Genomic DNA, 26,429 nt, shown 5'->3' on the forward strand with positions numbered 1-26,429 from the left:
TTACAATAACCAGGATATTTATACCCAGAACCTAAATATGAATCATACTCAAATACGACTCATTACAATTCTTGGAATAAAAGAAAACTTTCTAACTTAATAATAACTTGGACCCTAATTTTTCTTATTTGTAGAGTCCGACACATCTTTCTGGCGCCATTCAAGCATAGCCTATTGACGCCGTCTGCTAACGTCATCTATAAAATAGCCGATTCTAACATCGCATCTAAATCAACTGATACCGATTTACATCTAATCGATTCCTTGATGACACAATCCTAGAAGCTTCGAATTCCCGCGTTCGTCTTTCCAATTTTTTATTTAAATAGCTTCAACTTCGAATTCAGCGTCATCAATTATGCCTTTGTCGTTATTTGTCGAGAGGTTTCACCACCAACTTTATCGACATCGACACCGCCAATGCCAACATATTGACAAGGGGCTTCACCATCGATTCAGCGTAATCGACATATTGCCTTCACCAACATTTTGGCGAGGGGCATCGACACCGCCCTGTTCGCTTGAGCTTATTCAACACTACTTTTCAGCTATGGAACAATATTTTTCTCTCACAACATTTCAGCGTAAGCATCAGCATAAGCAACTTTGGCATCATCGACTATGCCTTCACCAACCTTTCATCATGGGCTTCACCACCTATTTCGATGTCATCGACTACGCCTTCTTCAATGTTTCAGCGAGGGGCTTTAAATTTGACTTCGGCAAGGGGCTTCGCCACTGACTTCGACGTCATCGACTAACCTTCACTAACTGTAATTTTTGCCGAGGGGCTTCGCCATCACTATTGGCATATTTGACTTCGCCTTTGCCACCAATTTGAAGTAGTGGGATCACCATCGGAATCTTTGACTTCACTTTGTCGTCAATTGGACCGGAGGGGTCACCATTGGCATCTTCATCTTCGCCTTCGCCGTCAATTTGAAGTGAGGGGATCACCATTGGCATCTTTAAGTTTGCCTTCACCATCAATTGGAAACAGGACGATCGCCATCGACATCTTTGGCTTTGCCTTCGCCATTGATCTGAAGCAGGGATCTCCATCACCATCTTTGACTTTGCCTTCGCCGTCAATTGGAGCAGGGGGTCGCCATCGACATCTTTAGCTTTGCCTTCACCATCAATTTTAAGCAAGAGTCGCTATCGGCATTATCAACTTCGACTTCGTCGTCAATTTGGAGCTAGGGGTCACCATTGGCATCATTGACTTTGCCTTCACCGTTAATTGGAGTGGGGAGGTTGCCGTCTATGACATCTATGACAATGACCATGCCTACGTCGTCTACTTCAAGCATGTGAAATAATTTCTCACAAGCGCTATCTAAGTGGGGCTAGCGAAGAACACATTAGACAAGCGATAAACCCAAAGTCCCAAGACTTTTCTAGCACCCACGAGCGAAAGCTTGAAGACGTGTCACAATCGTCTATAATTACGCCGCCTACATCGATCACATCAACTGCTTCTCCGATGGCTCAGTTATAAAGAGAAGCTACCAAGGATTCAAGGCTAGACAAAGGAGCAAGCTACCAAAGGCAAAGTTTTGGAGGTTAGAGTGAAGTTTCGCTAAAGTTAAAAGCATCTCTAGATGATCTGAGTATAGACAAATGTCGTGTGTGTGCTTTTTTCTCTCTACCTTTTTTCCACTGGGTTTTTGGGATGGGTTTAGTGATGCACAAGCATGCGGTTGTGAAGGATGATCCTCGCAGTCGGGTCTAAGTTACAACTGGGCCACACTTAGTTGTATTCAGCTATTGAGTCTTGTACTTCTGATCAAAACTGAATAACTAAGGGCTATTAGAAACTCCAATCCCTTCGGGATCCTAGACTTTGCCCTGAGTGGGTAATCCATGAGGATATCATTCTAATTATCATTATAGTTCTTAGTGGGGGGTTTTCATCCTTGGGTTTTGCTCCCCTTGCTTCCAAAAAAGCCCTAAGGGGCTATTGTTGGGTGTATTATATGTTATAGAAACCCTCATTAGAGTTGAATTACATAGCCAAGAGGCATGAGAGATAATATGTTTAGGGCCCATTTGTAGCCTTTAGAGGCTCTTTTATAAATACAAGCCTCGCCAGGAAACAATGAAAACATTTCCTCCCACCTCTTCTATAAAAGGAGGAGAGGAGGAAGGTGGAGAGGGACTTCCCCTCACTCATTTAGCTCCCTCTCTTTCTGTTTACTGCCAGAAGATACTCGATCATAGCCAATGCTTGTAAATGAGATAAAGCAAGCAGTCATACATACGACTAAACATTATATTCATCAACAATTAATTTTGTATTGTCATTTCTCTAGAAAATTGACCTTACGCACATGACTCGATTCACACAAGCATCCCACATTCATTGTCACAGTAGATTCATGATCATTGCCAATTACACATTCATTCTCATATCCTAGCACCTGCCTAACTGCCACATGGTCACAGTGAGTGAACATTCATTCTTATATCCTAGCACCTGCCTAACTGTCACATCATAGTGAGTGAACAAGTAGTATACATAGATGACAATATATAGATTCAAACATGAATTTATATTTGTCATATCACTTTCATCTAAATCAATAGCTATGGTATTGTAACCAGACGAGTCGATCCATGTCATAGCGCTCCATGGCCCTCGGATGCGCAGCCTGCGCTCCATCCTGCTCTCCACAATCCACGATTGGTGCTGCCCTCCACCATCCACGATTAGTGTGTTGTTATGTGATTGGCCACGGAGAAAACACAAATTCCAGTTTCAGAGGGGAAACACAAGACCCATGATCCAATTTACCCCCTCAACTACTCGGCAGTTTTCATTTACATGTACAAATATTTATATTTTGGACCATCGCTTTTTAGATTCACCGTATGAGAAAAAAATACTTTTATAATATACTATATAATTCGTAGTTTGTAAAACTATACTTCCTCGGTCTCTAAACAAACGCCGTTCTCGCTTTTCGAGGAGTCAAACTCTTTTAACTTTAACCAAATATATAAAAAAATATCAATAATATTTATAGTACATAATTAGTATCGTTGGATAGATCATTGAATCTATTTTCACAGTAAACTAATCTAGAGATACAAATATCGTTAATATTTTCTACAAACTTAAGAAAGTTTGATCGGCACGAATACCATAGCGACGCTTATTTGGGGCGATGGGAGTAAGGATTTTCCAAAATGGAATGTTAAAGGTAGTAATATTTGGCTTAGGACAAATCTAATATGAAATGTAAAAAAGAACATAGCGAGTATTAAGTCGTCCGCTTTTGCTCAATGAACTACAAAATCATTTTTATGTCTCCTACTTTTAAAACAGTTTGTTTTTGCACATTAGATGGTTTTGATGCTGATTTTGCGGATGTGCTACCACATCATAGAGCGTAAATCGAACTAAGTTGAGAGTTCACATAGACAAATCGAACTAAAACATTTTAAAAAAGAATATCCAAATTTAGAATTTTAAAAAAATCTAAATATTTTTACATGGAAAAATCCTTAAAAATATGGTTTAATCTTAGAAATTTTGTCTTTCCTCGAAAAATTATGAAACTAGTTTTCTATTTTTAATTAAAAAGAATCATGCTCTACCTTATGGTGCTTAGCTTGAAATTGTTTTAATGTTTTTTTTGACCGAATTGTTTTAATGTTGATGGACTCGTTTGGGTGCTTATTTTCTCCTAGAAGCTCTCATTCTCTGCTATGCTCGTCCAGACTATGTAAAAGAATCGTCAAGACCGCATTGGTGTTGGTCCCCTCTCCCGAAAGATTGGGATGGAAAACAAGAAGAAGGCCATGTGCCACGGCCCAAAATTGGACAACAGTAACATAAGACGGCTTTTGTGCGCGTCCACCTCGACATCGAGCAGAGGCACCACGACTTATTTGCATGCGAGTATCTCCGACTTCTTTAGCCGTCAGCCAATCTGGCCCAAAAAAGTGTGGCCACTGAAGCACGCCATTTCGGCCAACCCCAGCTGCCACCGCAGCTCAGGCGAGAAGAGCAGAGAAGGACCCCCTTGGTGCACTGACTGGATCGTCTTCTTGGCCTCCTGATCCATCTGCTTCCTGGCCGGCATCGCCTGCAGGAGGCAAAGGGGCATCCATGGCACTATATATATATATATATGTGTGTGTGTGTGTGTGGCCATACAGCCCGAGCCCGTCGGCCCAGCACGAGACCCTTTTTTTTTTGGCCCGGCCCAAGCACAGCCTGGCCCGGTGGCGAGCGAGCCCGGGCTGGCACGGCCCGGAGGAGCAGGCTGTGCCTGGGCCTTACCCCAGGCACGTGGCCTGGCACGGCATGGCCCGATCCATAGTGCATGGCCCGGTGACGGCCCGAGCAGCCAGCCTGCTAAGAGCCCCAGCCGACCCGCCCCGCCCCCACCCCAGCCCCCCACCCCCGAACTGTCGAACCCTATCCCTTCCCCTCCCCACGCACAGTGCCGCTGCCGCACTCACTCCTCCTCCTCCTCACCTCTGCGTCGGCGCTGCGGACGCCCCCTCCCTTCCTTCGCATCGGGCGAGGCGAGCACGGACGCGGGACGCCTCCTCCCTCTCCTCGGCGTCATTGACTCCTCGCGCGACCTCTCCTCTCCTCCGGCCGCCTCCTCCACGCCCCCGCACCACCGCCTAGCCCCTGGCGACTTCGAGCACGGCGGCGTCAAGTGCACCAGCGTCGAGCGTGGTGGCCGGCCTCGAGCGGCTCCTCCGGATCCAGCTTTGAGGGCATTAGCCTCCTCCACCGCTCCACGCCTCCTGCTCCTCGGTGGCGAGCGCGCCGGCCTCCTCCGGATCCAGCGTCGATCTCCTCGGCGGCGAGCGGCGTCGACCCCCTACACCTCTCGGGCTCCCCTTCGCCCTTCCCCTCTCTCTCTGTCGGCAGCCAGTGGGCCTCGGGCTGGCACGGCCTGTGAAATTGGCCGTGCTTCTCGGGTTGGCCCGCGCGCGAAAATCGGCCCATAGTGCCGTGCCTGGGCCGGAGGCCAGGCCCATGGCCTTGGGAGGCACGGCCCGGGTGGCACGGTGTGCCGTGCCTGGCACGGGCCCATGCCGTGCCGGGCCGAGCCGGGCCGTTGGCCATCTATACATGGCAGTGGCGGCGACGCTTGCAATCGAAGGAATTAGTCGGGAGAGAGTTGCGAATGAGAGAATACAGGAAGCAGATTGATATGGTGCTTAGTGGCAAATGCATGAATTTTTTGTGAACTAGAGGTTGGGTTCCTAGACTACGGGTCTAAGCGAGAAAGCTGTGAAAAGCTACTATTTCAGTTTTATCCCATCTCAATGAGAGCATGATTTAATGAGCTTCATCCACAAAGTCGCTTGCAAAAAGATGTTAGAAAAAAAACAGCTTCAAATAATTCATGAGGCTATTGGTGAAGCTGTGCCAAATAGAACCTTAATTTTAACTTATCTAATTTTAAATATTTTGTATAAAAAACATGTTGACAACTGTGATACACAAATACATGCAATATCGAGATACATTTTATGATGGGTTTAATGTGATGCTGTAGATTTTGGTGTATTTTATGTAGATATATCAAAATAGGTAACTTTAAATGAGGTCAAACTAAAACAATTCCGAACAGATGGTTTAATAGATCTTGAAAACCCTCACGAAAACAAATAACATCTTATAAATATTAGAGAAATAATATTTCTCAAAAAAGAGAGAGAAGAGAAAGAATAGTATGGGAAAACAAGAAGGGCATCACGGGCCACGCCCCCCAAAATTAGCAAAAAAAAAAAAAAAAAAAAATCGATTTCCATTTCTACTTTTTATAGCAATTTTATTTTCCTCTCACCGGTCAATCTCTCTCGGCGTCGCCTGCTTCCTCCTGGCTCCCTCCCGCACCGAGACGCCGCTTCCCTTCCCCTCCCCCACCTTTCTCTCTCCCTGTCCTCTCTCTCCCTCCTCCCAGCTGCATCCAAACCCTAACCCTAAACCCCTCCCCCACCGACCTCCGCCCAGTCTCCGCACCCCCACTGATCTGGCTCCCCACCTCGGACTCGCCACGCTGGCCCGATTCGATCGATGTAGGTGAGCGAGCTTCCCGACCTCATGATAGCTGCGGGGTGACTGGGTGCGGAAGACAGGCACAGCAGGCGTCGATGGCATTGGGAGATCTCATGGAGTCCAGGCTCGGCCACTCCTCGTCCTCGCCGTCGCCGTCGCCGGCCGCGGCCGCGGCCGCGGCCCCGGTGCCGCCGCTGCCCCATCGGCACCACAACCACCAGAACCACGCCGCGGATGACCTCCCCGTTGCCAACGGGCCGGAGCCCAGGAACGGGCTGGAGGTCGCCGAGGTGGAGAAGCCGGCGCCCGTGGCGTACCTGCCCCAGGTGGTCGTGCTGTGCGAGCAGCGCCACCAGGGGATCGACGAGGCTACGGCCGCCGCCGCAGCGCCCTCCACCAGCGGGCTCGTCTCAAAGTGGCGACCCAAGGACCGGGTAATGGATGTGATGCTTGTTTGCAGATGCTGTTCCTAGTGCTTGCACTGATGGTATACTAGACTGTTCGCTGGATTTGGCGCGTCGCGTGGGAATGGGGCGGGACATTCTTAGGATAGCAATTAACTGACTGAGCTTAAAAATGGCAAATTGGGTGCAGCTGCTGGTGGTGTGAATTGATTATGATATCTGCAAACTGAACGCTATTTATCAATTTCCGTTACGGAATACGTTATGATCGCTAAAAACACCCCAGAAGTCACGGAACATGTAACGTTCTGCTCGCTACTCTTGTGAGCAGGACAATAGTGATATGGTGGAATTAATTATTGCTTGCCACAGCCTAGTATCTTCTGCTGCTTAAGTGTTTCGAAATGTTGTCGGAATTACATGTCGTATTACTCTTTTACTGTACGACACTGACCATTTCTTTGTTCGTAATAAAAATGGATGCAAAACGAAAATATTGTACCCAACTGTGTTGCTGTGGGCTGTAACATCACTCATGCAAATTCTTAATTTCATTAACCACTTAAATGTGGCATGATGATCACCGGTCTTTTAACTAGTATGTTTCAGATAAAATGTAAACAGTATTATTCTGGATACCTAACTGGTCCTGTAAATATTTTGATGGTCATGGTGGCGTATATACATACAGAGCAAAAAATGCCAGCCCCCTCCAAGTTCCTAGTGATACTACTACTATCAGTGACTTGTTGGCATCATATCTAGTCTTACCGTGTTGCTGTAAGTTACAGGCAAATTTGCCTCAATAGCACTACTCTATGAATCATTTTGCTAACATCCCACTTTCAATTTTGCCAAAGTTAAAACATAGACAAAGCCTGGATCATGTCAATTAGTAGCCACTGGTCAAGATAAAGTTGGCTGACCCCAATCTTTTGATGTCATTAGAGGCTTAAGACATTCCAGTAACAAAGTTGGCATGAAAGCGCATGGTTATTTCAGGGTTACCACTCGCCATATTGTACATGTTGCAATGACATGAAGCACCATGTGAAATAGGGTGTTTCAGTTCATGGCACCAGACATATATGATTGCTAGATAGGAGGTTTTGATGATAAATATAAGGTTGAACATTATGAGCCTTGAAGTTCCCCTGTGAGAAACATTAGAGACTATTGATGCTCTTGGGCAAAGAATGCAGAACCGCTTGGAATTTCTAAACATTAGATCCTTTTTGGATTTTCAATGCACCATATAAATTAAGTTGTCCTTTCACACTTGAGGCAAAGTCACTTCGGTTTGCAGCTTATGTTCACTTGTCTGAGGATCATGTTGACTTTAAACAACCCACACCTGTTATTTATTCTGTTTACTATTTTATTTAATTCCCTGTGTGTTCTCTCTGGTGCCTTGATTTGCACCATACATTACTGATTTAGTCATTGTAGAATTTATAGCCATTCTCTCTATTGTTTCCGTTTGGCCATTGGATGGCTCGCCATTTCTTTTTATAAGTTTTCCGCATCTTTTACACGATATTTACTAATGATGGATTTTGTAGTGCAGATGAAGACTGGATGTGTTGCACTTGTATTGTGTTTAAACATAAGTGTTGATCCACCTGATGTAATTAAGATTTCCCCTTGTGCAAGAATGGAGTGCTGGATAGGTAAACTTTTAGTTGGCTATATATTTCCAAATTTCAAATTAGTTGAAAAAATACAGTAAATGAACTGCTTTTCACCATTTGAGTGAAACTGTGTCTTTCTTTTTCGTGAATATCATTTCTGAATGCCAGATGAGAGCATATTGTTAATTAGAAGTACACAACAAAGTCTTTTAGTCCCAAGCACATTGGGGTAGGCTGGAGATGATACCCAACATGAGCACCAACAAGAAGTAAAAAGAAAAGGGAAAAACTTGTACAAATATACACAAGGCATCAACAGTATAGTAATATTATTAAAGGATCTAGAGCCTTGTTCATGGTTCATTCTTGTAGATAGCTGGTTTCCATGTGCTTCCATAGTTCCATCCAAGGACAATCCTTGCATGTATTCAGTCCTTCCAAGTAACTTTTCTTTTAGTATATTGCTAATTTGAAGTAAATCACAAGGAAACTATCTGGCACCTCTTTTCTCAAAAGACACTGTTAAAATTTATATTCTGAAAATGAGATTTTGCTCCATAGTTTTTAGATGAATCTAAGTTAAGAATTGGCATTTCATTGTAAAGGAAGTGAAATTTTCTAATGTAAGATACTGCATCTATTGGATGGTTATTTTGTCAAGCAAGTGTTACCAGACTTTAGGCAACGGTGGTAATTTACATTTGTTGATAGGTTTGTACTGCATTACTGTTATTGCACTCGTTGAGCTGCTTTGTGATATGTTCATAGGTCTATTCCTTTCTTTTCAGATCCTTTCTCTATGGTACCTCCTAAAGCTCTTGAAAGTATTGGAAAAACTTTGCATTCTCAGTATGAGCGCTGGCAACCTAAGGTAAAGAACTTGCTTCCCTGTTTATCTTCAATGCTATTTTGGTGAGGATTATTAGCATCTTCATGTCCTATTTCTAATGGCACTTGAAGGCTCGATACAAGCTTCAGCTGGATCCAACAGTGGAGGAAGTTAAGAAGCTTTGTAATACTTGCCGCAAATATGCCAGATCAGAGAGAGTCCTTTTCCATTATAACGGCCATGGTGTACCAAAGCCTACATCTAATGGTGAGATTTGGGTGTTTAACAAGGTAATATTATGAAGACACTGTAATGTTTGCCGCATGCTTTATTTATGATAGGTGTCTCTGATAAAATGGTTGTTTTTGCATTTTGCTGCAGAGTTACACACAGTATATTCCACTTCCAATTACTGATCTTGATTCATGGCTGAAGACACCTTCCATTTATGTTTTTGATTGCTCAGCAGCTGGAATTATTGTGAAAGCTTTTCTAGAGGTATGCTACATGTTTCTAATTATCATTTGTTTCTCTTGTGCTTGAAGTTGAAGGTCATCATGATTTATGTGTTCTGTTTTTGTTCCTGGACTGCCTAATATTCATAGTGACTTGTTTATTTCAGCGCCTAGACTGGAGTTCTACCTCCTCTGCATCTTCACAGAAGGATTGCATTCTTCTTGCTGCCTGCGAAGCACATCAAATGCTACCCCAGAGTGCAGAATTTCCTGCTGATGTGTTTACGGCTTGCCTCACAACTCCCATCAAAATGGCTTTGCACTGGTTCTTTCTCTCTCCCTCTTCCCTTCTCTTCTTTGTGTGTACATGCTTATTGGTGTGTACAGTTCCTTATCTCCTCTCCTTTTCTTAGCATGTCGTGCTTACATGAGGACATGCTTGTAAACCATGCAGGTTTTGTAAGCGAACATTACTCTGTGGTTCTCTGGATCATTCTCTTATTGACCAAATTCCTGGAAGGCAAAATGACCGTAAAACACTTCTTGGAGAGCTCAATTGGATTTTTACTGCTATAACAGATACTATCGCATGGAATGTTCTCCCACATGGTACGGTGTTTAGGGGAGAGAAATAATGTTTTGGGGAACAAGAAAACTAGAGAAGATTATTGAAGTTCAATATAAATGTTAGCCTATATTTGGTATATGATACAAGTTTCACTGTGCAGATCTGTTCCAAAGGCTTTTCAGGCAAGACCTTCTTGTTGCTAGTCTCTTCCGTAACTTCTTGCTTGCTGAGAGAATCATGCGATCTGCAAACTGTTCTCCAGTTTCTTATCCATTGTTACCACCAACACATCAACACCATATGTGGTAACTAACCTGACTCGTCCTTCTCTTTTTGCTTCAACTACTTTTTGTGCATTTTGTAACTTGCTAAATCCCAGGGATGCATGGGACATGGCTGCTGAGATTTGCCTTTCCAAGCTTCCTCAGTTAATCGCTGATCCAAATGCAGAGTTTCAGGTTTTCTACTCATCATTTAGCACTTCAAGAAACATTAATAGTTTTTGTGTGTTGTTATTGCTAATTTCTTTCTCCTTCAAACCAGCCAAGTCTGTTTTTTACGGAACAACTGATGGCTTTCGAAGTGTGGCTCGATCATGGCTCTGAGGACAAGAAACCTCCTGAACAGTTACCCATAGTACTTCAGGTAAGGCATTTTGCTTTTACACTTACATACAAGTCATTTTTTTTGTAAAACCCAGTTTAACTTTGTACCCTCGTTACCCTTCTCTTTGCTGCTATAGTTTTAATTTAGTAAAATTTAATATTCATATTCCTTTATTCAATCACAAAAAGACTCTCATTTTGGGTTGTGTGCAGCCAGCCTATCAAAAATTCGATGTTATTTGCTCTGGTGTACATTGAGATTTGACATTTGAAAATGTTATGGGTAGATTTGTCCCAAAATGTATACCCATAATTATATAATTTTACTATTCCTTTTAAATTGTTGTAGTACAAATTACTTGGCCAAGTTATGTCTTGTGGATTGTGTCAATACCCAAAATACACTATTTTATGACTGGAGAGATTATATTTCTTTTATTGTTTTACTTTCCTTCTTACATCTTCTCTTTTTTGCAGGTCCTGCTTAGTCAATCACATAGATTTAGAGCACTTGTTCTGCTTGGAAGATTTCTTGACATGGGACCATGGGCAGTTGATTTGGTTTGTAGTGACCTCTTATGCATGTACCTTTTTTTATGAAATGTTTGTTGTTTTTTCTCTTTATTTAGTCTTCAACCTCTGGCACTTCATTGTTGTAGGCCCTGTCTGTCGGAATATTTCCTTATGTACTCAAACTACTTCAAACAAGTGCAATGGAGTTACGTCAAATTCTAGTGTTTATATGGACAAAAATTCTCTCTCTTGATAAGGTATGCACTCTTCATTGTAATCTTTTAAGGTCCTTTTGTTGTTTTAGATTAGATTCTGGTGTTTAACCTGTAACATTTTCCCAAATGGCAGTTATGTCAGGTTGACTTGGTTAAAGACGGAGGACATGGATATTTTATTAGGTTTCTTGACAGTTTGGATGCTTTCCCAGAACAGCGTGCAATGGCCGCTTTTGTTATAGCAGTCATTGTGGATGGGCATAGGACGGGTCAAGAGGCTTGTATGAATGCAGGGCTTATAGATGTTTGCCTGAGTCATCTGCAACCTGAGAATCCTCATGCACAAACAGAACCTTTGCTTTTGCAGTGGCTTTGTTTATGCCTTGGGAAACTCTGGGAAGATTTCCCTAAGGCTCAGTTACTTGGTCTGCAAACAAATGCACCAGAAATTGTAATATGCTTATTGTCAGAGCCTCAACCTGAGGTATGATGCCTTCATATTCTGTGTACTCTTTCTTTTGCCTACTTCCCAAGATACATATTAAACATTTGGTCTTGCCAGGTCAGAGCTGCTGCTGTTTTTGCACTTGGGAATCTCCTTGATAATACGTTAAATGGCTCTGATGATGATTCTGATGATGAAGAAAAGGTGAAAGCTGAAATAAATGTAGTTCGAAGCCTTCTGCAGATGTCTTCAGATGGTAGTCCCCTTGTTAGATCTGAGGTTGCTATAGGTATGTGCATTGGAAAATTAGATTGTTTTTCCTAGAACACTTGTTTTAGTGTCTTGAACATAGGAGATTTCTTTTAACCTTATGACAATGATTTTGGGTTGAACTGATGTTTTTCCAGCGCTTACTCGCTTTGCGTCGGGTCACAACAAACATCTCAAATCTGTTGCTGCGGAGTATTGGAAACCTCAATCCAATTCGTTGCTGAAGTCACTACCATCATTGGCAAATATAAGTAATCCAAGCAATGTTTACAGTCCCAACAACAGCATTGGTCCTGTGCTGAGGGTTGGCAGTGATAACGGTGCCGCTGGTCGTGATGGAAGAATTTCTACAAGCAGCCCAATTGCAACAAGTAGCATCATGCATGGCTCTCCCCAGTCAGATGATTCTTCCCAACACTCTGATTCAGGCATATTACTGAGGGAGAATGCAAGTAATGGTGGTCTCAGCTATGCTAGGCCGAGGCCTGTCGATAATGTCATTTATTCTCAATTTATATCAACTATGTGTTCTGTTTCTAAAGATCCTGACCCAAGAATTGCAAGTATTGGTCGGAGAGCACTGTCCCTTATAGATGTTGAACTAGTGGTCATGAAAAATACTAGATTTAACAGTGGAGGTCCACATCGAGGAGAGACATCTTCGTCAAACTATGGAATGGCACGCTCTTCTTCTTGGCGTGATATGAATTCTGGTAAGTTATAACCACTTTACTTATGATGTGCTTGGAAGTTGTAACACCTTGCCTCATTGGGTGTTCATGGAAAGACAAGAATTGTCGACTTGAGTTTTCCTATATTTTTCAGGTAGCAGCTCGATGAAATTTATGACCCCTCCTGTTAGCCCCCCTCAGCATGATTATCTTATAGGATTACGCCGAGTGTGTTCTATGGAGTTTGGACAGCATCCTATAAATTCACCTGATGGCTTAGCTGATCGCCTTTTAAGCTCTGCTTCAGGCCTCAGTAATAGAGAACCACTTCCCCAATCAACAATTTACAACTGGAGTTGTGGTCACTTCTCTAGGCCACTTTTAACTGTCTCTGATGATAATGAAGAAACCAATGCTAGAAGAGAAGAGAGAGAACGAATTGCACTAGACTACATCACTAAGTGCCAGCGCTCCTGTACGTGGATGTACATTTGTCTGCATTACATTATTGTTGTTGATTTTCTTGATTATTTACCTGTTGTTTTTCTTGGTGGTTCACCCTGGGAATAACAGCTTGCAAGATGACAAGCCAAATTGCTAGTTGGGATACAAGGTTTGATTTGGGAACAAAAGCAGCTTTATTGTTGCCATTTTCTCCAATCGTCGTTGCAGCTGATGAAAATGAACAGATAAGGTGAAATTATTATTGCAATTAAAAATCCTAGTGCCTGAATGCCTAATATGCACTGCTACGACTGTGCTGAAATTCTGTCTCATTCCAGAGTGTGGAACTACAGCGATGCACTACCAGTGAACTCTTTTCAAAACCATAAGTTATCCGACAGAGGGCTATCTAAACTTTTGCTTATCAATGAGCTTGATGAGAGCTTGCTTTTGGCCGCCTCAAGTATGCCTCTCTTCTCTATGCTTTTCCTTCTATACTTAACTTCTGCCATTGCACTGTCTAATTTTTATGTTGCAGGTGATGGAAATGTACGTATATGGAAAAATTTTGCTCAAAAGGGAGGACAGAAACTTGTAACTGCTTTCTCATCAGTTCAGGGACATCGAGCTGCTGGTCGCAGTATTGTGATTGACTGGCAGCAGCAATCTGGTTATCTGGTACATCCTATTTTTTCCTGTAGTTGTATTATTTTATTTTACGCATTGCATGTTCTATTACAACTTGCTCTCCTTGTCCAATAGTATGCATCTGGTGACATGTCTTGCATCTTGGTATGGGACCTTGATAAGGAACAGCTTCTCAGCACTATTCAGTCAACTGCTGATAGTGCCATTTCTTCCCTGGTGAGTTCCTGTGGCCTTGCGCTGTCTGAGAAATTGGAATATTCATACAACTATACAAGTAACTTCTTTTTATTATTTGACTAGTCTATATGTTACACATTGTCACTGAAGAAATAACCATAGATATGTGATTCTGTGTTTTCTATTATGCGGTTCATGCTGTGTACTTGATCTTCCCGTCATATTAATCAATAACTTAGAACATTACTCTGTAACTGCGTTTCACCGCCAGTAATTAAGTGCCATGGAATCATGGGTTTGTTTTTGATAGTGAAATTGTGACAAAAAAAAATAGTACACATGGTAGGAAGGACTCTAGGTACATCTGCATGTGAGTTGCTAGTAGAGGTAAAGTGGAGTCACACTATTCTTGCATGAGTAATGATTGTATGCATGCATCCTCCTAGACTCCTAATGATTATGTGCCATTCATATACAATAACAACAACAACAACAACAACAAAGCTATTCACGTGCCTGAACCTTGATTGCTTCTGCTGGGTTTCAACTCTAGCCTACCCCAACTTGCTTGGGACTACCTCTTGTTCACATTATGTGCCATTCATATGGTTAAGATTTTATGCATGGAAGTGGCATTTGTTGTTGCTTTCTGTAGGAAAGTTGTTAGCTTGTCTTAAGTTGGTTGAACAATGTGAACAAGAGGTGAATTTGGCAAAGGATTTGCTCATGTTATGTCTTAAGCTCTGACTTGTTTTTACTCATCAAAAAATAAGTACTGTCCTCCAGTAGTCCAGTGTAATGTTTTTTTTAGCTTATCTTGTTGTTATACTTTTATAACATTTTAAAAGTTTGTTTCTCAAGAACACATTTTCATTCCATAGGTGTGAAATTAGCTGTTTGATTACTCTATATATTTGATTCTTGCTGCAGCAAGTTTTATGTTAATCTGGTTTGTGTTGATCTGTTTTTGAGATGTTGCTTGTTGCTTCTATTTCAGTCTGCATCTCAGGTCCGCTCCGGACACTTTGCTGCTGGTTTTGCTGATGGTTCTGTCAGGATATATGATGTTCGCTCTCCTGATAGGTAAGTACAGTAGTGTCTACATCCTCTGGCCTTGCATTTCATGCATATGTGCCCTATGAAATGTCCTATTTCCTCTTTCTTTTCTGCCAACTTAATTATTTGTACTCTGAATATTCTTTTTCTACACTGTAGGCTTGTCTATGTGGCCAGGCCGCATGCCCCAAGAACGGAAAAGGTTGTGGGCATAGGGTTTCAGCCTGGGTTTGATCCATACAAGGTAAATACTTCCACTGTACATTGCTATGTATTTTCGTTGTTGAAGCAACTAAGCAATTCTATAGTTGTCTGGGCTTTCCTTAAGCTTTACAATGCTCCCTTTTGTATTATTTGTGGTATCACAGATTGTAAGTGCATCACAAGCTGGAGACATTCAGTTTCTTGATGTTAGAAGGGCAGCAGAACCCTACCTGACTATTGAGGCACACAGGGGTTCACTTACAGCATTAGCGGTTCATCGGCATGCCCCAGTTGTTGCTAGTGGCTCAGCCAAGCAGATGATTAAAGTGTTTAGTCTTGAAGGAGAGCAGTTGAAGATTATTCGCTACCAGCCATCTTTTATGGGTCAAAGAATAGGCAGTGTAAATTGCCTTTCTTTTCATCCATACAAATCACTCCTGGCTGCTGGTGCTAGTGATAATGCTCTTGTCTCTATCTATGCTGAGGAAAATTACAAGTAAGATGAGGCCTATATCTTATGACAATGCAGCCACAGTGCAATCGGTAGGCCTTCCATTTTTGGCCAAGTGATGCTCCACAGCATGGTCCAGCTTCAAGATCCAAGATGATGGTAAGCCTTGTCACAGAGACAGTGTTGATGGCGCCGTGGCTTTCGGTGCATATATTGCCTGTTGGACGGCGTGTTGTAAGATACAGTCAAGATTCATTAGCCTCCTTGCAGAAGGTTTGTGGACCCTACCCTGATCCTGCCATTGAACTCGGAGGCTCCCCCCAAATAATTAATCATACCTAGGTTAACCAAAATGTAAATAGCCAGCGAAGATTCGGGTTGTACTTTGCCAGCATTATTCCTTTTTCAAGTGTAAAATGTTCTGAAGATGCTTGATATGATAAACAGGGCTTGGTAGGGGCTGCTGCCTGGGCAAGTGGGGGTTGTTCATATGGGCCCAGGTAGAATGGTTGCACATGTCTGCTCACAGATGTTGAATAGATAGATGCATTTGTCCAGCTAATATAGCGCTAGATGGGGGTAGTATTGGCCTGCATGAATGAAGGAATGTTGTCGAGTGACTTGCATTGTAACCCTTGGATAGATTGTCCGTTTGTATATATGAATCGTGTTTGTACAGTTGCCTGCTTTCTGTCCCCCCAAGTTGTGATCCGTGCAATGATGTGTCTTACGCTGGTGCATTCCAGTAGAGATGAGCCGAGGTGCTGGAACAGTTGAAGGCGGTCTTGTGATCTGTAACTGTAATCCCCAGCAATGGCCACCGTGTTGTTGAGGTGATTGATGGTAGAGGATATGTGAGTCTTCGTTGAGTGATTGATCACTTTCCCCATTGCCGTTCTGTGCTAACAGAGAATGAGGCTTTACAGCAGGCTGCATTGTCAATGGAATGATGGTCTTGATCTGCTTGAGATTTCGGTTAACTTCGGGAACCATAAGGAAAGGCATGGATTGCTTTGCATCATGAGTTATCAGATGACCGTGGAGATACATATATCTGTGTTGTGGGAAGTGTGCTGAGTGAAAGATAAAATGTACTGTGAATCTTGTGTCGATAAATGTTATTCTAGTGTATAATTCACAACTCTGGCTGCTTTTATTTAAAGGAAAAACATCATGTGTGATCTTTTCCCTAATTGCAATGCAAGTTCCCTAAGTCTTTCTGAAACTGCAGGATCGCTGAGCATAAAAGCTTCGTCGCAGCGGCGAGCGCGCGCCCACGCTTCCAGACCAGTGCTACCATGGCCCGGAGCCGCCACTCGGAACCGCGGCCTGACGCCACGGGCCACCTGCACCGCCTACTGTCCACCCTGGCGCGCCACGGCCGCTTCGCCGCCGCCGCGACCCTCTTCTGCACGGCCCACCGCACGACCGGCGCCCTCAACGCCCTCCTGGCCGCGCTCTGCTCGTCCCGCCGGTCCCCGACTCTTCTCCGCGCCGCCCCCGCCGTGCTCCTCCGCGCCGCGCCGCACGCGGCCCCCGACGCCGCCACGTTCCGCATCCTCACCTCCGCGCTCTGCCGCGCCGGCCAGCCCACCGCCGCCGCGGACCTCCTCCGCTGCATGCCGCCGCTCCTCGTCGACCCGGACCCGCGCCACTGCCGCGCGGTCCTCGCCTCGCTCTGCCGCCGGGGCGCCGCCCCCGCCCGGGACGCGCTCGCGTTCCTCGACGACATGCGCCGGTGGGGCGTCCCGCCGGCCCGGCCCGACCACCGCGCCGTCGTTGAGGCGCTCCTGCGCGAGGGGTTGTCAGCTGAGGCGTACGAGGTCGTGGCCAGGCGGATGGACCGCGACGGCGTCGCCCCGGGCCTCCCGGAGTTCGAGCGGCTGCTCCGGGCTTTCCGAGACCGCGGACGGCTCGACGCCGTCGAGGAGGCGTTCGACGAAATGCTCCTGCGCGGGCTCCTCCCCGGCGCGCGCGTCTACGGCGTCTACCTCGGCACGCTCTGCGACGGGGGCGACCTGGCCGCCGCGCGCCGGATGCTGGGCTGCATGGAGCGCGCCGGGTGCCCGCCGGACGCCCGGACGTTTGGCGTCGTCGCCGCCGGGTGCGTGGCCGCCGGGGATGTGGACGCCGCGAGGGAGGTGGCGCGGGAGGCCGTCGGGCGGGGCCTGCGCTGGGACGCGCCCGCGCTGTCGGAGCTGGTCGCCGCGCTGCGTGCCGGCGGCTGTCTCGCGCCGGCGCGTCCGCTGCTGCTGGACATCCTGCGGGACGGCTGCTGCGCTGCCCCGGCTGATGCGGCGGCATTTGAGCGGCTGGTTGGAGAAGGAGCGTCGTGCGACGGCGGCGAGGGTCTGGGCGCCGAGGCCGCCGGAGTGGTCGGCGAGACAACGCCGAACGACTGAGCTTGTACTCCACTGCCATTCCATCATTTGCGGCGCGCACTGAACACTGACTGATTCATAGGCACCTAGCAAATGCGGAGTACTGTAGTAGCTGGCCTCTGGTGCACTTCTTTACAGCGTCATTACGCCGGTGTGTGTCCTTGCCGTCGTTGCCGTCACCGGCGACGGCGAGTGTTGTTTTGCTTCCGTGCTTCGCTTGTGAGGCAACAGCTACTGACAGGTGGGTCCACCTGTCGGTGGGACCAGCTTGCAATTCGGACAAAACGCGAATTTTTGTTCTGATAAAAAATGCTACAGACACACGCGGGGGGAGAAAGGATCGGAAATCATCCCGTCCGAACGTTCGGACGGGACCGCGTGCCAAACGACGAGCACGGGAACCGAGTTAGCGCGGTAATAGTGATGCGTGCACCGAAGAGACAGCAGTAAGGTACAATATAGTTTTTCTTGTTGGCCTGGCCGACGATACTGCAGCCTTCCCTTTTCTTTTATTATTTATCTTCTTTTTCTTTTCTTTTCTCTTCTCTTTTCTTTTCTCTTTTCTTTTCTTTTTTTGTTTCCTTTTTATTATTTTCTTTCTGTGATTCTATTTCTTCTTTCTTTCGTTTCTTTTTAGTTTTCTATGTTTCCATTCTTATTTTATTTTTTTATTTCTTCTATTTTTTAATTATACTTTTCTATTTACATATTTTTATTTTTATTTTTATTATTTTTTGGTTTTTTTCCTTTTCCTATTTTTTACTTTTTCTGTTTTTACTTTTTTTCCCTATATTATATGAGATACGTTTGATGTTCACGTATTATATATGCGATGTTTCTATGAAGTATTTTGTCATGTGCAGGTAGTATACATATGATGTTTATGTAGTATACATGTGATGTTCTATTGTATATGTTGTGATCTTCTGTGATGTATTTTTATGATGTGTCCATAGTATATATGTGATGTTCTATTATATATTTTGTGATGTATTTTTATGATGTTTACGTAATATATATGGTTCATATAGTATAGGCACGATGTTCTATAATATACTTTACGATGTTCATATAGTATACATGTGATGGTATATGATGTATTTTGTGATGTATTTTTATGATGTTCACATGATATACACACGATGTTCTATGATATATTTTTATGATGTTCATACAATATACAAGTGATGTTCAATGATGTATTTTGTGATGTTCATGTGCTATACATGTGATGTTATATGATGTATTTTATAATGTTCACGTAGTATACCTATGATGTTCTACGATGTATTTTAGAATGTTCGCATTTAATAAATGAGATGTTCTACGATTATCTTTGAGTATTCATATAGTAACCATGAGATGTATGGTATTTATGTAGTATTCATAGGATGTTCTTTAATGATTTTAGGTTCTTTTTCCTTGTTTCCTCTGTTACTTTTGACTGTATTCTATTTTTTTTATACTTTTATTTTGTTTTATCTCTCACGTAGCTTTTTTTATATATTTCATGTGATGTCACGTGGTGTTTTTTAATCTAAAACATTATTCTTGTGAGGGTAGAATATGTTTTATTAGATTTAAATACTCTGATACGGTTTATAATAATATAAATATTTTATAAGCAACACAAACCGTCTCGTATGGTGTAGTGGTGAGGGATGATTACTATAACCTTTTGATTAGTGTTCAACCTCTCCCATATATTATTTTTGTTTCTATATTAATATTTCTTCTAAAAATATTTATTTTCCATCTCTCGTCTTGGTACACGGCTTCTTTGTGTGAGTAAAGATGGCAATGGAGACCCGCGACCCAATACCCGATGGTATTTACTCCATTAGGGTCTGAATATGTAACACCCTCGGTGTTACACCGTAAATCATCTGCTAAAACATGTCATGAGCATCATGTTTATGTGTTACTGCATATGATAAAGTGTGTAGATCAATTTTCGTAACTCAAAACGATCAACTAAAATGCGAAATGAAAGTTGATTCAATAGTCATGTTATATCACTTAAGGTTGAAAACCAATTTTTATTAAGCAAAAATGCTATAGAACATTTATGTGTCACCTTAATAAAGTTGGAAGTACATACTTTGTAGATGACAGTGAAATATCTACAGTCGAAAAATGATATTACTAGCTAATATTTCCACTAGCTTAGAAATCGCAAATGGAAATCAAATTCACCTAAAAAACTTAGAAATTTTCAAGTCTGCTGACAGCTAGACATTGGTATGTTTAGCAATTTATTGTGAGAGATTGGGTTAAGGAGTGGTGTAGTGTTATGATTCGATTTGGTAGTTTCATATGCCATCTTGAGTGTAGTGAAGACGGTTTAGGTTTAGGACCAACCGTTTGGTCATGTTGAGCGCTTTAAAATTCATGCGTATTACCTGTCTCGGGTTGGTTGGCGTCGGGTAAGCGGTCACCGCACGGCCTCCCCACGGCGCGCACACTGTCGCGTCCCGCGCGGTCACCCGTGCCACCGCGCTCGGTCGGTCGAGCCGCCTGGGCTTGGCCGAGGCCGGCCGCAACGAGCCGCTGGCCCCGCGCCCTGCTGCTCTGCCTCGCACTGTCGTCTTGGGTGCCGCCGTGGACGTGCTGCGCTGTCGTCACGTCCGCACTACCATCACTCCTCGTGTCGCGACGCTGTCGCTGTCGTCGCGTCCGTGCCTGTACGCTGTAACCGCTGCACCGCGCTGCGTCGCTGGCCCAGTTTGATGCCGTGCGCACGTGACCGTGCCGCCATCGCCATGTGATTTATGACACTGCGGCCGCGTGGGCCACGTCGGTCGGGCGCGCGCGTGCCTGTCGGCTAGCGCCGACGTGTGGGCCTCCCGGTCTCGCCGTCGCGTCCGGCCAAGGCGAGGATGAGCCGAGCCCACCTATCGAGCCGTCTCTTTCTTTTTCTCTTCTGTCTCTCTGTTTTCTGCCGCCGTCACGTCGCGTCACGACGAGTCAGAGAGCGAGCACCTCTCATCAATTCCTCATGCTCGCGTCTCCACCTTCACATCCCCTCTCCAATCGCCCTCACCCCGCCTTGATTGTGGCTCAGCCGAGCTCCAATTTTGGAGCTTTGCCGCCACCGTGTCATTATGAACCGTCGCCGCCTGCGTCATGGCCAGCCTTCACCACTTCACCCTGTGTAAATTCCTCTGCACCACTAGCGCGCCTTGGCTCCCTCTCCACCGTGCGCATGCCAGTGGGAGCACTACCGCCTCCTCGCTGCCGCTGACGCGGCCGTGTCCGCCGCGGCTTGCTGCCGTGCTCGTTGCGCGCACGTGGCCAGCACTACTCAGGTAGTCGCCGGCCGAACCACCACTTTGGTCGGGTTCACGGTGTGCCCCTGGTGCTTATCCCCTATCTCTACCGTCCTGTTAGCGCTGTGGCTCACCGGAACACGGTTGCCGCCATTGCAGGTCGCCCACCTCCAGGGAGAGCCCGCTCTGCTTCACCCCATTCATGCAACCACCGCCCATCGTCGCGCGTCGACTCATAGGTGAGCATCGGCCCCCTAGCCAGGTTTACAAGGATCCCGGGTGGCTGGCGTACCGCCTAGTGCCACCGCTCGCCGCGCCGGAGCGCGCGGGGGAGGCCAAGGACCATGCCGCTGTAAAGAGAAGAGAGTATGAGGGCTTCGTTGTAAAGTCATTGTCTATAGAAATAGTAACGTGGACTACGGGTTGTTTTGCTCATAGTCCAGGGGCGTTTTTGCTAATGTACTAGCGTGCGCGGGATTCCCCCGCCGTGGGCCGCCTCGCGCTGTAGGCCGGCCTGGCGTGGGCCGCGTTGGGCCGAAATCGATTTATCTTTTTCGTGGAGAATAGAAATAGCTTTTTATTTTAATTCTGAGTTGATCTTTGGTAAATCATATAAAATCATATAGGTATCAAAAATTGTGAAACAAATTTTGTTAGGTTCCTAAAATTATGCTATATCTGTTAGTGTATTTAGTTCATATATGTGCTTGTTGATACCAGGAGCTATTAAATCATTTGAGAGTGCTTAACACATGTAGCTACAACGTATAATTATTTATTTTTTCTTCGTATTAGTATATCAGCTTGGTAGTTTAGATGTAGCTTGTGGGGACGTTTCCGTTTATTTTTAATAATGCAATTTAAGGGGCTATTTAGATTATCAATCAAAATGGCAGGGTGGGTAATTTATATGTTACTGGATTGTCTCATAATGGCAAAGGTGTGTAATTTAGACACGATTTTAGTGGTTAAATGGAAAAGGCGTGTAATTTTGTTAGAAAACAAAGTAGATCACGTTGCTCTTATATATTATATATAGAGATTATACTCTAATGTAGTGATGGCCTAATCTTTCTGATATTTTGAAAATCCTTATAAGATATATCTTTTTTGTACTAGTATGTCCCATGAGGATGTGTTGAGACCTCTAATTAGTAATGGTAATATGGATGGTTAGTTTCATCTTTTCATTGTTTTGTAGATTTTCTCCAGATTTGAGCCGGAGAATCTTGACAAGAATGCCCAAATATTTGAGCGTGTTAATTCAATGGCAACAAGAAAAGGATGTACGCCATCACAACTTGCATTGGCTTGGGTTTGCCATCAAGGCGATGATGTTTGTCCCATACCAGGGACAACAAAAGTCGAAAATTTCAACCAAAATATCGGAGCATTATGTGTGAAGCTCACACCGGAGGAAATGAAGGAACTTGAGTCATACGCTGCTTCGAATGATGTCCACGGAGACCGATACCTTCTGATGGGCACCACCTGGAAGTATGCTGAGTCTCCTCCACTCTCTTCTTGGAAATCTGAGTACACTGATGCCCAACTTTTGGTATCTTCAGATACAAGCAATTTTTTCTAATATCTTCAGCTTTGCCTGATGTAATGGTTCCAAATACTTGTCTGGCAGAAGGGGCTGCTTATAGGTTTATATTGCAATAATCCCCTTTATATCAGCTTGGTGTTGTTACCTATGTCGGCATGCCTATGACTAGTACTCATCATACAGTAAATAAAGTTAATGTAAGTGAGAGCAGTATGTTGAATTGAAACTATGGCGTAATGGTATTGCATACATCACTCCTTGGTAGTGCCATGCTCTTAAGAAATAATTAATGTTTCTCTCCCAAATCCACCTTTTTTTTCAGGAAAACACTTGGCGATGCAAATTGATGGTTTCTTCTCTATTCAATTTATTCGCCGTCCAAAGAGTATATATATATATATTTTGGATGGAGAGACGATTTGCAGAGTTGTTCGATGAGTGGCGCTTGAGTTGTTTTTTGCTTTAGCTTTTAAATTTGCAGAGTAATTTAGGATCCCTCCTAGCTGATGAACTGATTACAATTATTACAAGAGATAGATTGATAAAATTTCAGCAGCGAAAGGGAAAAAAACGACGATCGACGGATCCTTCTAGTCATTGACGGAGCTTCCGACGGCGGCCATTTTCTTGGGCGGCTGCTGCTGGATGACGAGGATGGAGACCTTGGACGCGAACTCCGCGGAGGCGAGCATGTCCCCCAGCACACCCAGCTCCGGGAACTCGCTCCACTCCGACAGCCCGCTGGTGAGCGCCGTCGACCCCTCCGGGTCGCCTTCGCTCTCCCCGCCGCGGCGCCCCACGATGAGCAGGTCGAACTTCTCGCTCATGGCGCGCACCACCGACGCAGTGCCCTCCGCGTCCTCCACCGTCTTCTCCACGTACACCACCCGCTCGTTGTCCCTGTGCCTGGCCCAGAACTCCTGCAGCAGCTCCTCGTCCCGCGCCTCGTCTTGCCCGCCCATCCCGACCCAGTTCCGGAGCTTGAACCGCACCACCGTCAGCGACATGGTCCCGGCCTCGGGCATCCGCGCCGCGTACGCCAGCGCCTCGCGGTCGTCGGCGCCTCCCAGGAAGTAGAGCGCCGCCCGCTGGAGCAGGCTGTTGGCGGCGGTGGCGCACGCCGACCCGGACGCGAGGCCATGGTCCACGAGGATGGCGACGGAGCAGGGCGCGTACTGCAGCACGCTCCGGTTGATGGAGCGGATGGCGTTGTTCGCCGTGCTGCGCGCGCCGTCGGAGGACTTGTGGAAGGGGAGCAGGATGAGGTTGGCCTTCCGGCTGTGCGCCAGCGAACACACGTCGTGGTGCATCGAGCTGAAGGGCGCCTGCGCCACGTACGGGCTCACCGTCACCGCCCCCGGCGCCGCCTGCTGCTCGAAGTACCGGAACGCGTTCACGATGCGGTCCGACGGCGTCGGGTTGCCGCCGCTGTTGGACGACCTCGTGCTCTTCCGGTGGGGCTTCAGCACGGACGCGGCGCGGCCGACGAGCTCTGTGAGGTGGAGCACGATGAGCGACATGGGCGAGTCGCGGGAGGAGCCCGACGCCTCCAGCAGGTCGATCAGCGGCGCCGCGTGGTCCTCGCTGTAGAGGCAGGTGAGCACGCGGAGGTCGGCGCTGAGCCGCGCGTGCTCCAGCGACCGCCGCTTCGCCCGCGCGAACTGCCCCGACGGGTCGTACAGCAGCTTGATCAGCGGCGTGGACACGGCGGTGATGAGCACCATGGACATGGTGAGCATCGAGTAGTGCTCCGCCGTCGCCTTCATGGTGTCGCCCCAGTTGTTGATGGCGGCCACCTCCACGATGCCCCGGATGTTGAGCATGAGCGCCAGCACGATGGCGTCCCGGAACGGCATGGTGAAGAAGAGCCCCGCGGCGACGCAGCCGACGAGCTTGCCCGACACGCAGAGCGCCACGAACAGCTCCAGCGCGCACCACTTCTCCGACGCCTCGGACCTGGTGAACTCGGCGAGGTCGGTGCGGTAGCCGGAGAGCGCCATGTAGACGGGCAGGAAGAGCGCGATGAAGAAGGAGTCGAGGCGCTCCGTCATGGTGGCGCCGATGGGCATGCCGCCGGGGAGCGCCAGCCCCAGCATCATGGGCCCGATCATGTACTTGAACCCGATGGCGTCCGTCACCAGCGCCGACAGCAGCGCGGCGATGACCACCACCACGAAGGAGCCCTCGGAGAGGAGCGCCCCCGTCGGGGTGCGCTTGTACGCGATGTACCGGCCGGCGGGGCGCGCGACGAAGCCGATGAAGAGCACGAACGCGACGAAGGAAGCCAGGATCTTGGCCGTGAAGGCCGGCGACCTGGCATCACCGATGAGGATGACCGCGGCGGTGCAGGCGCGGATGAACCACGAGGTGACGTCGGTGATGAGCGACGCCGTGAGCGCGATGCGGCCGAGGTCGGTGTTGAGGAGGTCGAGGTCGGAGAGCGCGTCGGCGATGACGGGGAAGGAGGAGAGGGAGAGGCGGACGGCGAGCTCGGTGACGAGCGAGGAGCCCTTCAGGTCCTCGGGCAGCGTGGGCTGGAGCGCGTGGAAGACGGGCAGGGTGACCGCGAGCGGCACGACGGCGCCCATGATGCCGACGGCGACGGCGCGGCCGCTGGGCCGGCGGAGGAGGCTGAGGTCGGTCTTGACGCCCATGGAGAAGAGGAAGAGGATGAGCGACACCAGGGACACGCTCTCGAGGATGTAGGTGCCGCGCTCCGAGAAGAGCACGTCGCGGAAGGACGCGCTGCGGCCCAGCACGGAGGGACCCAGGAAGATGCCGACGAGCATGTGGGTGACGAAGCGGGACTGGCCGAGGCGGCGGAGCACCAGGTGCGCGGCCGCGGAGAGGACCAGGATGACGGAGACCTGCACGAGGAGGAGAGGTAGGGAGAAGCGCAGCGGCTGGTCGCCCAGGAACACGCCCTGCGAGTTCACCAGGTTGTTGTCGTAGCACGCCGCCGCCAGCGGCTTCACCGTCGGCTCCAGCGCCCGCGACGTCAGGTTCGCCACCGCCGTCATCTCGCTCTCCGGCGGCCTCTCTGTTGGAATTGGATGCTAATTAAGTGATGATCTTGTCAGCTACCTAGGCTGCATGCGCCATTGCATTGGTTGCTGCCATTTGCTTGGAATTGGATCGATCCGACTCTTCTTGTGTTTCTTTCTGGGCAATGAGGGCATCAATTCAGTGTGGCTGTGAGACACTTATTTCTTTCTCGAACAATTGGCTGTGAGACACTGAAGGGCAATGCACGCATGGCAGAGGAGGGGCTTTTGATTTGCCTATTTGTAGCTGTGGATGAGAGGGACAATAGACGGAACCTGAAGATATTGGTCCATAAATAGAAACAAGGATGACTGTAACAATATTTGAAAGAATAATTACATGCAGGGGCGTTGCAGTTGAAGGCAAACATTGGATTGGACTGAACTTTAGTACTATACAAGTCTGAAGATATGGGATGAAGCAGCTTGATGCCTTGATGTTGAGTAACTTGGTCGCTTTCAACAAATCGGTAATGGTAGGAATCAGTCGTCCGTCCACGGCTCCACACAGGACGTCTTTTTTTTTTGACATAACGATCAAAAGGCTTTCTATCCTATCCGTA

The 26,429-nt window shown here is 46.6% G+C and overlaps 3 protein-coding genes across 5 annotated transcripts; 2 read left to right on the plus strand and 1 right to left on the minus strand.

The window, feature by feature from the left end:
• The first annotated feature begins 5,877 nt into the window (after positions 1 to 5,877).
• LOC136483370 (regulatory-associated protein of TOR 1-like) lies at positions 5,878 to 16,298 on the plus strand. 3 transcript variants are annotated; one of them, XM_066480401.1, is made up of 23 exons: positions 5,878 to 6,468; positions 8,006 to 8,108; positions 8,858 to 8,940; positions 9,030 to 9,188; positions 9,280 to 9,396; positions 9,521 to 9,678; positions 9,808 to 9,962; positions 10,082 to 10,226; positions 10,301 to 10,379; positions 10,465 to 10,566; positions 11,004 to 11,087; positions 11,186 to 11,296; positions 11,388 to 11,738; positions 11,817 to 11,988; positions 12,107 to 12,682; positions 12,795 to 13,115; positions 13,214 to 13,334; positions 13,423 to 13,547; positions 13,623 to 13,762; positions 13,847 to 13,948; positions 14,907 to 14,992; positions 15,125 to 15,209; positions 15,334 to 16,298. In XM_066480401.1, the coding sequence occupies exons 1-23, from the start codon at positions 6,130 to 6,132 to the stop codon at positions 15,667 to 15,669; spliced, it is 4,050 nt and encodes a 1,349-aa protein (XP_066336498.1). In that variant the 5' UTR covers positions 5,878 to 6,129; the 3' UTR covers positions 15,670 to 16,298. The 3 variants fall into 3 exon arrangements, with proteins under 3 accessions (XP_066336498.1, XP_066336497.1, XP_066336499.1); XM_066480400.1 differs by having other exon boundaries at positions 13,423 to 13,762; XM_066480402.1 differs by lacking the exon at positions 13,847 to 13,948 and having other exon boundaries at positions 14,919 to 14,992.
• Positions 16,299 to 16,448: 150 nt separating this feature from the next.
• Positions 16,449 to 18,626, plus strand: LOC136483371 (pentatricopeptide repeat-containing protein At2g38420, mitochondrial-like). Its single transcript, XM_066480403.1, has 2 exons — positions 16,449 to 16,711; positions 16,852 to 18,626. Coding segments are annotated over exons 1-2 (1,173 nt in total). The 5' UTR covers positions 16,449 to 16,709; the 3' UTR covers positions 18,023 to 18,626.
• A 4,646-nt stretch (positions 18,627 to 23,272) lies between these two features.
• On the minus strand, positions 23,273 to 26,136 carry LOC136481313 (cation/H(+) antiporter 15-like). The gene has a single exon (XM_066478673.1). It carries the CDS (start codon positions 25,840 to 25,842, stop codon positions 23,413 to 23,415), a length of 2,430 nt encoding a protein of 809 aa, XP_066334770.1. The 5' UTR covers positions 25,843 to 26,136; the 3' UTR covers positions 23,273 to 23,412.
• Positions 26,137 to 26,429: the final 293 nt, after the last annotated feature.

This window comes from Miscanthus floridulus, chromosome 9 (genome assembly GCF_019320115.1).
Source record: "Miscanthus floridulus cultivar M001 chromosome 9, ASM1932011v1, whole genome shotgun sequence".
Lineage (NCBI taxonomy): Eukaryota > Viridiplantae > Streptophyta > Magnoliopsida > Poales > Poaceae > Miscanthus > Miscanthus floridulus.

Excerpts from the sequence above, each read along its gene's own strand:
- LOC136483370 (XM_066480400.1), top strand. The coding sequence starts at position 6,130 with ATGGCATTGGGAGATCTCATGGAGTCCAGGCTCGGCCACTCCTCGTCC. Across the intron at positions 11,088-11,185 it reads GACCATGGGCAGTTGATTTG|GCCCTGTCTGTCGGAATATT; the intron begins GTTTGTAGTGAC and ends TCATTGTTGTAG. Across the intron at positions 13,949-14,906 it reads ATAGTGCCATTTCTTCCCTG|TCTGCATCTCAGGTCCGCTC; the intron begins GTGAGTTCCTGT and ends CTTCTATTTCAG.
- LOC136481313 (XM_066478673.1), bottom strand. The coding sequence starts at position 25,842 with ATGACGGCGGTGGCGAACCTGACGTCGCGGGCGCTGGAGCCGACGGTG.